General features: G+C 38.0%; 1 protein-coding gene across 1 annotated transcript in view; it reads right to left on the bottom strand.

Moving 5' to 3' along the window:
- OTOGL (otogelin like) overlaps window positions 1-14239 on the bottom strand; it is a 158788-nt gene that overhangs the window by 6200 nt on the left and 138349 nt on the right. The window contains exons 51-55 of the mRNA XM_075274539.1: window positions 13496-13559; window positions 12592-12770; window positions 10111-10215; window positions 8590-8709; window positions 5993-6038 (exon numbers count right to left, since the gene is read on the bottom strand). Coding sequence (XP_075130640.1) covers window positions 5993-6038; window positions 8590-8709; window positions 10111-10215; window positions 12592-12770; window positions 13496-13559 — 514 coding nt within the window. The remainder of the gene's footprint in view (window positions 1-5992; window positions 6039-8589; window positions 8710-10110; window positions 10216-12591; window positions 12771-13495; window positions 13560-14239) is intronic.

The raw sequence follows: 14239 nt of genomic DNA on the forward strand, positions 1-14239 counted from the left end.
CGCAGGGAGAGGCCATTCCTGGCAAAGATAGAGGCAGCGCTGGAGATTTCTCTCGCATCATTGGGGACGCCCCCATTCCTGCGAGAGAACTCATTTGCACACAGAAGAAAACCGGGATTTCTACCGAATGGCGGCGCGGAAAAGACATTGAAAGGAAGGAGAAGAATAGCCTTTCTTAAGAGAGAAAACATTTAATTTTAATTATTGAATCCCTTTAACAGATTCTGCTCCACTTTTCTCATACCCCCATCATTCCAGAACAATCAATGCAGTTAGTTGTGATACCTCATATGCTATATAGGCTCTGTATAGTCAGTTGGGGACTGATAGGCAGGAGCAGGTAAGGAGCATGATTCTGACACTGTCCACCTCTATTGGTTGCACTGAATCCTGCTCCTGCCTGACACTGCCCACCTGACAGTAGAGAGCCTAAGAAACATATCAGTCACCAAAGCAAACTGCAATTGTTAGGGAACAAAGGGAGCTACAGAATAAATTACCGGAAACCGTGCAGCAGCACCTATTAAAAGATGCAAAGAGCTAAACTTTATGAAAATGGTGAAAGGTCCTCTTTAATATACCAAGATATAAAACTCCAACCATGGTAAAAAAAAAAAAAAATATATCCTTCAAGTGTACTGAGTATGGAAGTCATTATGATTATAAAAGATACATCTAATTGAATCCGTAATAAAATGACAATGTGTTATCTAGAATCCACATGTAATATGTCAAACCCAGCTCAATAGAAACAATAAAGCAGCACTGACGTACTATCAAAGATATAACATTACATTTTAGTTAGATACATTAGTGTTCTTCAGTTAAACAGGTTGAAGACAAGGGTTCATTATGTCCAGATGAAAGCTAAATTCATGTAAATAAATATATTATCCTAGACTTAAAAAAAAAAAAATCATATATTCACTGTATCTAAAATGAACTTTTCATCTTCAACATTTTGAGCTTAATGTGGTCGAAATATTCAAAAGTTATATTTACGAAAATTGAAATCTTACACTATGAAGGCAACATCTAACACAATATTTGTAGCAGTCCTGAAAATGTATTCTTAGTGTATTGTACCAAAGCTAAGACATTTATGACATATGTAGAAGATATGCAATAAGATAGAGAAACCATCTCTAGGCCCCTAACTATTGGAAGAATGGGAAACTATTGGGAGTTGACTGCACATGTGTGTGGCTGTCTTCTTTTCATTCTGTTTGAATTACGCCATAGACTTGAATGGAGAGAACTATGCAGCCACTTCTCCATTCTGTCGCTACTTGGACATGGCAGCCATGATTCTCCCGATCAGTGAGGATCCCAGAGATGGTACCCCACTTTCGGCATATTATAGCACATCCGGTGGACATGTGTTATGTCTTTGTTAGTACAAGTCCTTAAAATTAGATGAGCTATACAAAAAAAATGTCTTTTTTTTTAAATAAAAGCAAACAGTTTGTAAATGTTAAAATTTTAAACAAAACAAGCTAGTTAGCAAAAAGAGAGAATTCAAATATTGAGCCATCTTGTTACATCTGTTTAAGCATATGGACATCATGACAGTGTCCATTTTTTGCAGCCAACATATTTATCTCTTAGTACATGACAAGATTTCTAATTGTGTATTTGAAGAAGATATTGTAGAAAGAACATGCATTAATACATAGAAAACAAATACATGCAGAGTTTTACGTTTGTTAACTGCATGCGGATTTCTATTACCCTTTGCAGGATTTCTGATTTATATGCAGTGCAAGATTGGTATAATATGCTTAATACAGCCCCACAAAGCTCATATCATAAATTGCCATCAGTTAGCCATTACAGTCAGAAAAGTACAGTGAAATGCATGAAATAATAATAGTACCTGGTTCACAATTTATTTTAGCAGTAGGAACTACGGGGGTAATGGTAAAGGGTAATACACCCATTCCAGAACCTGGCAGAATTGTTAGGAATATAAGATTTTTGTAAAATTAAACATTTTTACACAAATAACATGTTCATTAATTCTTACACTGCCAAGTGAGATTTCCTGTTATCAAACGCCAAATCAAATTCAAGACATTTTACAATTTACAATGTAGCATAGCATATCACACCAGAAGTTCCTGACTTACAGCTGCAGCCATGGAAATATTTACTAGTTCAATTGCAAAGAGGTTATGGCAAGGTAAGAATTAAATACATGGACTCACTCTGCATGCATTTAATCAAGCTTTATTTAGTCTTGCCCATTACAACCCTTACATTTGCAAGCCACATTCTTAAGTATATGGTCCTACCCACAGAGCACATGCTTTTAGTTATTGTTTTATTAGCAAATAAAGTAGCATGTTACAAATATTGGTTTAGTTTTACAAGTAGATTCTTTTTCTGAAGTATAACATTGACTTTTTGGGTCATTTTTTTAAAACCAAGTTCAAAAGATAGCTACAAAGTCATGACAACATTGTATTAATATTGGTGTTATTAGTATATTTGTGTTATGGACTGTTATTTTTAACATTTTTCAATTGTTAGGGGTTTTTGGTTGTTTTTTTTTTCCAATATAGGGATGATCCTGTGCTGTTTTCACTTTTATTGGAAGTAGTGAAGCTACATTGGCTATAAATTGAATGAATTGTGCTACGCCACTATATAGAATGAACATGAAAAGCTGCGGAGGAAAAAATCGAACCTCCTTTTCCATTATTAGAGTCACACTTGTCCATTGGCTATATCTGATATTGCAACTCAGCCCATTCCCTTGAACGGCACTGGGCTGCAATACTAGGCAGAACCCAAAGACCAGAGTGGTGCTTTTAATGGGAAAAAAGCAGATTCTTTTTCTAATGCTGGACTACCTTATAACCCGGCATGACCAAGTTTAAGTCTGTGTTTTGGCCGGATTTACCAGCCTGAACAATATGCTGGGAGAGGGACTCCTGACAATACAGTTCTCTATACTGGTAGGAGTGCCAACCTCCCAGCTACATACTGTCCCGTACTATAATCGGATATATGAATACGGGGTGGTCAGGCCTACAAAGATATATTAGCAACTTTAATAACGAAATATCCTTTATAAAATGATGACATTTTTCTATAATAGTGGAGCAAGGTAAAATAACGCTACATCACTGAAACTGGTCTTAGCATAAAATCAGATAATAAAGACAAAATAAGCTATGTTATTATTTATTACTATTTCAAGTATTTGTTACAGTGCAAAAAGTATAGTTTTTTTTTTTTAGAAATGTAAGAAATATCATTTGCAATAGTTCACACTAGAATTGTTTTAGAAATAACTTTCTTTATGAAATGACACATTAAAAGAAGATTTCATTATTCATCTGCATTCATCTGATTAATCTTTTGCCATTTGGACTCAGGTATTTTTTTATCAAGAATACTTTAGTCTTAAAAGGTTATTCTAAATTGCTGCCAGGGTGGGAATAACAGTCCGTAAGTACTAACCTCTTTATGGAAACAGCTCAGTGTCATTGCTCTACACTGTTTACGTAGCTCCAATAGAGACAAATGGGAGTGCAAAAATAGTGCAGCATAGCTGAGCTCCATTGTTTCCATAGTTTCACAGTTACAGAAACAGTGTAGCTCATTGTGCTAATCTTTATTCCTGTATTTGTCAAGATGGGAGAAGGAATCTGTTACATTAAAAATAGAGTGCATTCTGCAGGCAGCATGTTATACAGCAGAAGGAGCCGAGTAGACTGATATATAGTTTTGTATGGAAAACAACAGTATAACATAAATCTAGTTTAGCTAATTAATTCGATTAAAGGGAACTTGTCATCATAAAAATACAGTATAATTTGCAGGCAGCAGTCATAGAGCAGGAGTAGCTGAGAATAATAATATACAAATTTGTGCTAAAAGATTCAGTGTATCTTGTTATTTATTCATTTCTATATATGCTTTTTCTATACTTAGGACTGCCTTCTTTACTGAGTTAGGCTGGGGCCCCACGGGCCAGAAATGCTGTGGGAAAAATTGTAGCATTTTACAGTATCTGCAAAGCGGAGGAGATTCATGTGAATCCCATGCCCACTTTATGTTTCAAACCACAGTGCGGAAACGCTGCAATTTCCAAAACTGGAAACTGACGCAGCATGTCAATTATATCTATGGAAATGCAAGCGGCTTTCCCGTAGATATAATGGTAAGCGAAAGAGGAACTCCATGAACTTTCGGTTCAAAGCACTTCGGGAAGAACCATGATTCATTCCCATTGCGTTTTTTCCTGCACCATTTAGTGCTGCGCACCGTCCCATGGGGCCTTAGCCTTACTTTTTGTATTAGAGACTAACATCTATTTGCATATGTACAGTCATACGATAGGACCATTCTACATGACTCAACTACTATTTCTTATCAAATAAGAAGCAAAAATATAAATCTATAAATGTTATACTGGAATATATATATATATATATATATATATATATATATATATATATGCTCATCTCCTACTGCTCTTTATCTTGTTGCTTGCAGATTTTCAAATTACTGCATTACTAAATGGAAACTAGGTGGACCCCATTAAATATCAGTGAGGTCTGATTAGCAGAAATGGCAATGGTAACATACTAGATTTAGAGTATAATGACTGGTTCTTCTTTTATTTGCCTCCTCCTGCCCCTGCACTGATCACTTCCTCTGAATCCTTTCTCAAATTCATCCTTTAGGGGACAGTCTTAAAGCATATCTCCAATTACAAAACAAATTTTCATAAATGAATAGCACACATGAATATAAGAACCTTTGGGATATATTTTATTAAATAAATCTGTTTCACTTATTGCTTTCCTCCTTATTAGGTAACTGTATCCAACTCACACATAGAACTCTATGGAGAGAGGAGGGGTGAGAAAGCTGTTCATTGATTTATCGCCTCATTCTGTGCACAAGTAGCCTTTTATCTTAAAGCATTACAGTTAAAAAAAAAAAATACCTGACTCACAAAGTAGAACAGAGTGTAGCAGAAGCAGCTATGTGTGTTTTCAGGTGCCTCCCTCTCCTCCTCCCCTCTCCATAGACTAATATGTAAAAAATATCTTAGTGTTATCTCTTAGCACTATTCATTTATGAAATATTGTTTTATAATTGGAGGTGTGCTTCAATGTTGAAAAGAACATAAAAATAGCATACAATTTTTGCAGTGTGATATGTGAGGTCATACATCTAAAACAATGCTAGTGTGAACACATCTAAAAGTACTAGTTTGAACATGATTTTGGTATACTTTTCTAGACACAATTTAGTTTTGTTACAACTGTATTGTAGCACTATTTTATTTTTACTGTCCTTATAGAATAAATTTCAGATATACTGTAAGCCTGTCTCAAGGTTGTAGAATTCAAATTATTTGCATAATGGTTATATTGATGACATCTATAATTTATTGGAGAAGCCAAACAGTTTCTTTATATAGAAATATATGTTTCTTCCTCTTTGGATATCTAATGAAACAGTCTCAGGTTGTTACAAGTGAATGTTTTCTCCATTTGCTCAATGATTATTATACAATAGTAATAAAGTTAGGTTTGGGCTTTGTGAGCGTCTATAAAATATCTAATACGTCTTCGGGAATATTATTTGAGATATGTTGACTGACAACTTTGGAATTTTACATGGAACGTCAATAATTGTGGATATTAGTTCAGATCTCGATTCAGAATTTTTTTCTGCAATTTTTGAATCGGTTGAGCTTTAGCGTGGCTAAGATATGCATCATTTCACCTCATTGCCTTTATTTCATGTAAAAAGTTATACTCCAGAACAGTAAGGTTAAATCATTCACCATGTAGTAAGCCATGAAAAAGCAAGGCCTGTGAGTGCTAGAGGTTAAAGAAATAAAACTTGATTGGGGTGGCCATTGCATGCTTCTTCCCTTTCTTATGTCCCAGCAAGTGAGTTAAATAAACCACAGCTCTCCAATATAAAGCATAAACTAGCATACAATGCAGCTTAGCGCACTTACATATCTTGCAGCAGCCATCGTTATATGTCTGTATAGCTCCTCCATTCTAAAAGGAAATTAAAAAGGCAAATCAAAAAATAATGTGCTCAACATTTTTGATCCACTAAACTCTGAAGCAGATTTAGCAATGATTTGCAGCTTTAAGGTAGGTACATGAATGTCCTGAAAGCTATTGTACTTTGATTTGGGGTTAAAAAGGCTCTTGACTGGCAGTCAAGGAAGTCCATAGATGTCCTTATGCCACCGTGATGACACTGGTAGGTGGAGGTACTAGGGCAGGGGTCCTCAAACTTTTCAAACAGGGGGCCAGTTCATTGTCCCTCAAACCAGTGGAGGGCCGAAATATACTTTAAAAAAATTAAGATTATATACTCCACAGTAGCGCCCCCCCATAGTATTATATGCTCCTCATTACACCCCCACCCCACTGTATTATATGCTCCTCAGTACGATCCCCCACCCCACTGTAATATATGCTCCTCAGTACGCCCCCCCCACTGTGTTATATGCTCCTCATTACGCCCCCCCCAACCCCACTGTATTATATGTCCCTCATTACCCCCCCCCACAGTATTACATGCTCCTCAGTACAACCCCCCACTGTATTATATGCTCCTCAGTACAACCCCCACCCCACTGTATTATATGCTCCTCATTACGCCCCCCACCACACTGTATTATATGCTCATTATGCCCCCCCACCCCACTGTATTATATGCTCCTCAGTACAACCCCCCCACACTGTTTTATATGCTCCTCAATACAACCGCCCACTGTATTATATGCTCCTCAGTACGATCCCCCACCCTACAGTATTATATGCTCCTCAGTACAACAAACACAGACATACAATCACACACTCACTCTATTATACTTACCCATAAAAGCGTCCTTCTCCTTCAGACTGCAAGCGCGATGACGTCATCGCGCTTGCGTAAGCGCGAGTGTCACCACGATTGCGTCGGGGCAGAGGTCAGTCTCAGCAGTCAGTGTAGGCCGTGCAACCGCAGCTTACAATGACAAGCTTTCAATTGCTTGTGCAGCGATCCGCTCAGTATCGGGGAATCGGATTCCCCGTTAGTGAGCGATCCAGGCAATTACGTGCGGGACACATGCGGCGGGCCGGATAAATGTCCTCGACGGGCCGCATGTGGCCCGCGGGCCGTAGTTTGAGGACCCCTGTACTAGGGCATAGGACAAGTTATGACTCCAATGTTGCCTGCATATCTAGTAATTTGTTTTTGTGACGAAATAGGAGCAAGCATCAGGTCAGTTCAGATCTAGTATAGAATGCTGACCAGCTGAATGCTATGATACCAGAGACTTTTAAGGCAGCAATACATTTTAAAGAATATGTCATAGTTATTAGAGATCAGCGAATACTATTCGAAACTCTAATTTCGAATACCTCGCTCCCATAGGAATGAATTGGAGCGGGAGAACTGCAAGGGGTTAAGCGCCGGCCACCGGTACACAGCCGCTCCCATTCATTCCTATGGAGCGAGGTATTCGAAACTGCAGTTTCGAATACTATTCGCTCATCTCTAATAGTTATCACTGATGTTAACATGAATCACCCACCTATAAAACAAAAAATGTTCATGCAATGTTATTCATAAATCTGCTCTTGTGATTCTGTGAGAGGCTCTTTGAATAAGCCATATCACAGTTGTCATTCTTAGATATTATTCACAAAAATAAAGAAAAAAGAATTTATAAAATTTGATAAGTAAGTCTAATAATACTTCTAAAATCTATTGCTAAATGTTTGTGAGTTGTTACAGTAACAGACTATGTAAAGTACTGCCTGCATAAACGTCTCCCTTTCATTTCAATGGGAGTCATTTGCATCTATTTTCCGCTAGCGATTTTTTGAAGCTAGTGGGAATAAAAAGCGTCATGCCCTATCTTCACGCGGAATCTCCTGCTGAGTCAGCCATGCTGTCCGCGGTTCGAGACACCCTCCTGCTTAGACCAATTCATCCAGGCCTAATCAGGAGCGGGATACCACGACGAGATGCCGATGCACTGTATCAGCATCCTGTCATGACTAGCCGCGCAAAAAAGCAACATCGCGGAAAAGGTTTCCGCCGTGTGATCTAACCCTAAAAGGTAGGTAAAACCAAGGGTTATATTTTCCTATTAGATAAATCTGTGGCCCCATAACAGATGTAAAACTCAATCACTGCTCAAAATGGCTGCTGTAACTGGTACCTTAATTGAATTCAGTGGAAAAAATAACCTATAGAATTTTCAGGAAAATATGCGCTTTAATATAACACATGCGTTTTAATGAGTATTCGTACATCAATATGGTGTCAAATCCTAAATGTGACTAGACAGAGGTATGTGAGGACTAAAATTTGCAGGGCAAATCATCTCTTAAAGTTAAAGAAAGAGAAAAACATTTGGACAAACCTTGGACCCACCTGTAGGTTCTTATTGAGTGTTAAAAGTCTTTCACCTAAACTAGAGCCCAGTACTTTGCCAAAACTAATGAAATCCATGCAGAGAATGATTTTACTGTGGATCTTCACAGTACATTTACTAGTATAATAGATTAAACCATGCATGCCTTTAATACTGACAACACAAACCTTTAGACATTCACTGCTATTAAAAGGAGGGCAGACAACACTAGAGCCCAGAATCATGGCACCTACAGCAGTCTTTGTGCACTCATACTTAGTGCAATTGGAAATCCATGAATCGCCCACCTATAAAACAAAAAATGTTGGTTAAATGTTTTAGTTGATTTTCATAATTGATTTTGCGAACTTGAGTTGACATTATATATCACATATAAGTATGTATAATATGCGAGTGAAAAATGAATGCCCACCTTTTTACACCATGTTGTTTTTCTGGCTATTTCATTCTGTACTGGTTAATTTATTCATACATAGAAATTCAAGCTCCATTTTTTGATTATGGGACAACCATTCCTGCATTTTCTCTAGTCACCACTAGACATGGACTTGGCAATTTTAGAAGGATTTGCACCAAAGAGATACCTGGCAGAGATGTGAACCCTGCCTTAGGGTGCTTTTACATTTGTCTCATTTTTGTTAGTCATTTATTTTCTTGCTTATATAGCGCCCACATATTTCATAGTTCTTGGCAAATATTGTGATGATTCACTGACCCAAGTAGGGCTCACAATCTAAATTTCACTTCCGTCTTTGAAGCGTTGGAGGAAACCCATACAAACACAGGGAGAACGTACCAGCCTAAGGAAGCAACAGAAACTGCAAGGAGACTGGCGATTGGGGTCTCTGCAGTGTGATTGGGAAGATGGGGCCCAAGGATTCTGGTTGGCCTGACTGCACCTAAAAGTCATCTCAGCCAAACAAGGTGTCTGCAGTATATAAAAATAAACTGAGTAGCTTCTTAAATAATCTACTCAGTATATTATACTATTTGTCAGTGAAATGGTCAATGGAGCCATCCACACGTACTTTGTTTTTCATAAACCGAGATGTACTGAGAAAAGAATAGTGGCGCACACTATTTTTACTCTACTTATCTTGGCCATTCAAGTCTATGAGTCCATGGGGGAAAAAAAATCTGTGTGCTGTCCTTTTTTCACAGATACATGATTGCTGAAATATTAAAAATAGACAGCATCCCCTTTTTTGTGGGCACAAAAAAATGGATGACACATGCATGGCACACAATGCACAGAGTACACTTGGAAATACACTAGGATGTACAATGTCTGTAGTATTGTATTCCGCAAAACAGATAGCTTGTGCGAAAGCACTTTGATGTATAGCCTGATCGAGATGCTGTACAATGAGCATGTGTAATTTAGGAACCCACCAAGCTCAGGGGCTCACCAGAGATTCACTTGTCCATCTGTAGACCAGTCCGTGACACTCTCCATGGAAAAACTCGCCATGTAGTGCTATAATTTACCAGTGTCAAAAGTGCAGGGTCTTAGTTCCCTTACAATATTCGGCTATTGATGGTGTAATAATGTACTGTATTATTGCTTTAGTACTATTTTTTGTGTTAAACCTCCTAGTGTTACTGATCTTTTCTTGTGTTGTGCGCACTGTACCTGTGTTGAAAGAAAAAAAGAATGTTCTCTTCACCTAGATTAGAAGTAGGTTTACCTCATATATAGTGAATGTTCCATTGTCGCTGTAAAAAGTGCAAGACACATTTTTGCAGGTTCCACAACACATTTGATGGTTTGATGATGGGACGTAAACTTGATTCTATGGAATCAGAACATGAAAATGTCACTCTCATTAAACTGGTATACACAAAGTATTTTGTACTACAATTGTGTTTCGGATCAAAAACAATCTATAGTCCTAATTTCTCGCATCCTTTCCTTTGTCCGTTTTATGTACAATCTATATACTATGATATCTTCTTGTCACATTACTGAATAGACAGTAGACACACAGTGTAATGATAAATACGGTAGGATTCTCCTCCTCCTACCGACATGTAACTCTGTGAAATACTAAGTATTCATGTTTTGGCCAAAGCCTTACAACAGTAAGATAAGATACGATAAAATAATCCTTTAATAGTCCCACAGTGGGGAAATTTCAGCATGTTACAGTAGCATAGTAATACAGATACAGGATAATACACAGTAATATATTATGGAAGTAGATACACATATGCTGAGAAAAGAAGATATACTAGGAGTCCATAGCAGTTAAGGAACAGAAGAAGAAAGAAGGAAGACTTCATAGTCATAATTATTAGTTTTCTGTGCGGAGTGATCTTCGCTTGGTCTGATGTAGATTATACAGTCTGATCGCGGTTGGAAGGAAGGACTTGCGATAGCGCTCCTTCTAACAGTTGGGGTGAAGCAGACGGTCACTTACAGTGCTGCCAAGTCCCATCAAGGTCCCATACATAGGGTGGGATTTGTTCTCCCGCATGGAGGTCACCACGGACAGTATCCTTCTGTCACCCACCACCTGTACTGAGTCCAGGGGGCTCCCCGGGACAGAGCTGGCCTTTCTAATCAGCCTGTCAAGTCTATTTCTGTCCCTGGTTGATATACTGCTCCCCCAGCAGGACACACCAAAAAAGATGGCTGAAGCAACCACAGAGTTGAAAAAGGCCCTAAGAAGTGGCCCCTGGACTCCAAAGGCCCTCATCCTCCTGAGCAGGTAGAGTCTGCTGTGACCCCCTCCGTGCAGCGCCTCCAAGTGATCAGACCAGTCTAGTTTATTATTGATGGATATGGACCGGAACTCAGAGAGGATCACCGCGCTCAACCAATTGACATTCAGATAACTCTTTATTTCAGAAAAGTAGAACTTTTCTGAAATAAAGAGTTATCCGAATGTCAATTGGTTGAGCGCGGTGATCCTCTCTGAGTTCCGGTCCATATCCAACATTGTTGACACCAAGGGTGGTACGGATCCTGCTGTCTCAGTACCTGGGGTGGAACCCCCCCTTCCTTAAGTGGTTCAAAAGCCTAACAATTGGTTGTTTGATACAACCTTTCAAGGTGAGAAGCTCTCTTAACACACACTTCCGCTTACCATACGGTACCTCACCATATGCAGCTCGGTGCTGTCTCTGTTTTTTGTTTACCTAGTTTATTATTGAGGACCACATATTATATGGACCCATTCAGTTCTATGTGCCCTTGATTTTATAGTTTTTAGAATAAAAACTATTGAAATACACTACTGGTAATGCTATCCATACCAGAAGAACAAAATATCAGGTTGTTGAAATTCAACATTCCAGGTGATAGAAAACACTAACTGAAAGTGATGGAAACTGGAGTAAGTACAAGGTCAGCTTCACTCAAGCATTTTTGCCCAATTTTGCACCCATATTCGGATGAAATGGGATGATTGAGCTTTTTACAGATAGACAGATCTCTGAAGATCTTAGGTTTGGGTGGTTCAGTCAAACGAGTCGTTTCAGGTCCATAAAATTTGTCACAAATTAGAGTTTAATAGGCTTAAAACACAGCGAATGACACTGACAAGCCCTGAAGGACTCTATCTAGCCCATTTCTATCTCTCTAAGGCAAACACAGTAAAAGTAACATCAAAGTCACAGTAACTTGTATGTCTATGGGAAAACAGATACCTGCCCATGTACATGAGTTTTATATTGGAATTTATTTTTTTTTAATCAGGTTTGTTATCTTGAAGAAAAATTTGTGGTAGCATTCCTGCTTTAAAACAATGATGATGAAGAAGTGACTTTCCAAAACAAATGACCATAAAGTTATTCCTTATGGGAGCAGAATGCCACACCGACACAGCATTCCTAGTGGAAGGAGCATTGGTGTTTTGTTGTTTCATTTTGTCCTTATTATGCCAACAGTGTGGCAGTGGCATCTACAGAATATGTAGCAGTCTGGACTGCCTGCCAGTTGAAAAGGGAATTTAAAAAAAAAAATTGTTTAATTCTTTGGGCGCAAATGCCAAAGCAACAATGCAATGTCATGAGGATTTTCAGGAGGGGAGATATTCTATAGCACACCCCAAAATCCTTTTTCACCTAATTTCCATACAATTTTCTATAAGATTGCAGACAAATATGAAGAAACAGTTAAATGATAAATATTTTGCTTCAAGTAGTTTGATAGTGACAGTACTTACAGGTGAACAGTTCTTGGAACAGTTTACAGTCAATGTTTCCATTGCATAAAATCCAGTTGCAGGATCTTTCTCATTTAAGCATTTTACAGTGTAGCAAGGCTCCCCATTCAAATACTCAACAAGTGACTGACCAGGGTGCAGCACAGTGATTCCCTGATATACGCACACTTCTTCCTTTTCTAGAAAAGAAAACATAGTATGTGTTCATAGGCAACAAATGAAGTGAACTGTATAATCACAATACACCCATTATAGTTAGTAGGGAATACTTCACTACCGTCATAACTTACTGAGTTAGCAAGGGTGGTCACTATTTATTTTTGCTATTATCCTATTAAAGTAAGAGCGCAATGTGCCCTGTTGAAGACCAGCTTTCTTAGCTTGTATTAAAAGTCATATTTCTTTTGCAACAGTTGTTGGTGGAGAAATTTTGAGCCAGCCACAACTTGTGTTGGGCATTTTAGTAACCGAACCCACATAAACCAGGTCACTACCATAGTGACTTAGAGTGCTTATATCATTTTGGATCAATCCCTTTTAACACCATTATTAATATTGACTTTAGTTTAAATTAAAGGGGACTCCTAAGTATATGTCAGACATGAAATTCCAATGATTCCTTTAACTAGTGTCTCCTCCACGAACAGGCCATTTCATGATCAGAGTAACATGCCTGTTGCTAGAATAGATGGTTACCTTTCTATTTAGTGTGCATTGAAATCTTCAACAAAAGATTTTCAGGCACACAATATTATTTGTTCCAAAGGTGACTGTGGGAAATCGATAAACACAATTATCAGGAATACACACAACAAGAATTACTTTTAGATATGTGTATGAGATGACTGAATTACAGTATGTTATATAGTATAAATAGATTATATAGCCATAGAGGATTTCTTACCACATATGTAATGAGTGCATCCACACGGACTGTGTCGGTCAGTATCAATCCTCTGAAGCTCCCCCTATATTAAACAAAAGTGTCATGCATCATTAAAGTGCTCTCCAATGTACACCAGACATTAATTGGAGTCTGTCCAACCTGAGTCTAACTTTACTCCATATCGATAGTATAACATAGTTGCTGCCCCTTTCACATATACATTTATTTTATAATAACTGGACATAAATATACAGTAATGTGCAAACATTTTAGGCAAGTGTGGAAAAAACTGCAAAGTAAGAACGTGCTCAAAAATAGTGTTAATCGTTTATTTTAGTCATTTAACAAAATGAAGTGAATGAACAAAAGAGAAGTCTAAATCAGATGGATATTTGATGTGACCGCCCTTTGCCTTCAAGACAGCAACAATTCTCCTAGGTACATTTGCAAACAGTTTTTGAACAGATCTTCTGTGCTCAGATCTTTCTGTCTCTTCATGGAATCCCAGATAGACCAAATGATGTTAAGATTAGGGGTCTGTGGGGGCCACATCATCAATTCCAGGACTCTTCTTTCAACGGTTGGTCACACCAAATATTGACTTGATTAAATATTAACATTTGTATTTAATGAAGGCATTCTAACTTTGTAGCATTTTCACCTGCCTAAAACATTTTGCACAGTACTGCCCTGCGTCCTATTTTCCAAAAAGTAAGGGATCATGCTTTGTTTCAGTGTGTATACTAACAATAGCAAATAGGT

Source organism: Leptodactylus fuscus, chromosome 5, assembly GCF_031893055.1.
Source record: "Leptodactylus fuscus isolate aLepFus1 chromosome 5, aLepFus1.hap2, whole genome shotgun sequence".
NCBI lineage: Eukaryota > Metazoa > Chordata > Amphibia > Anura > Leptodactylidae > Leptodactylus > Leptodactylus fuscus.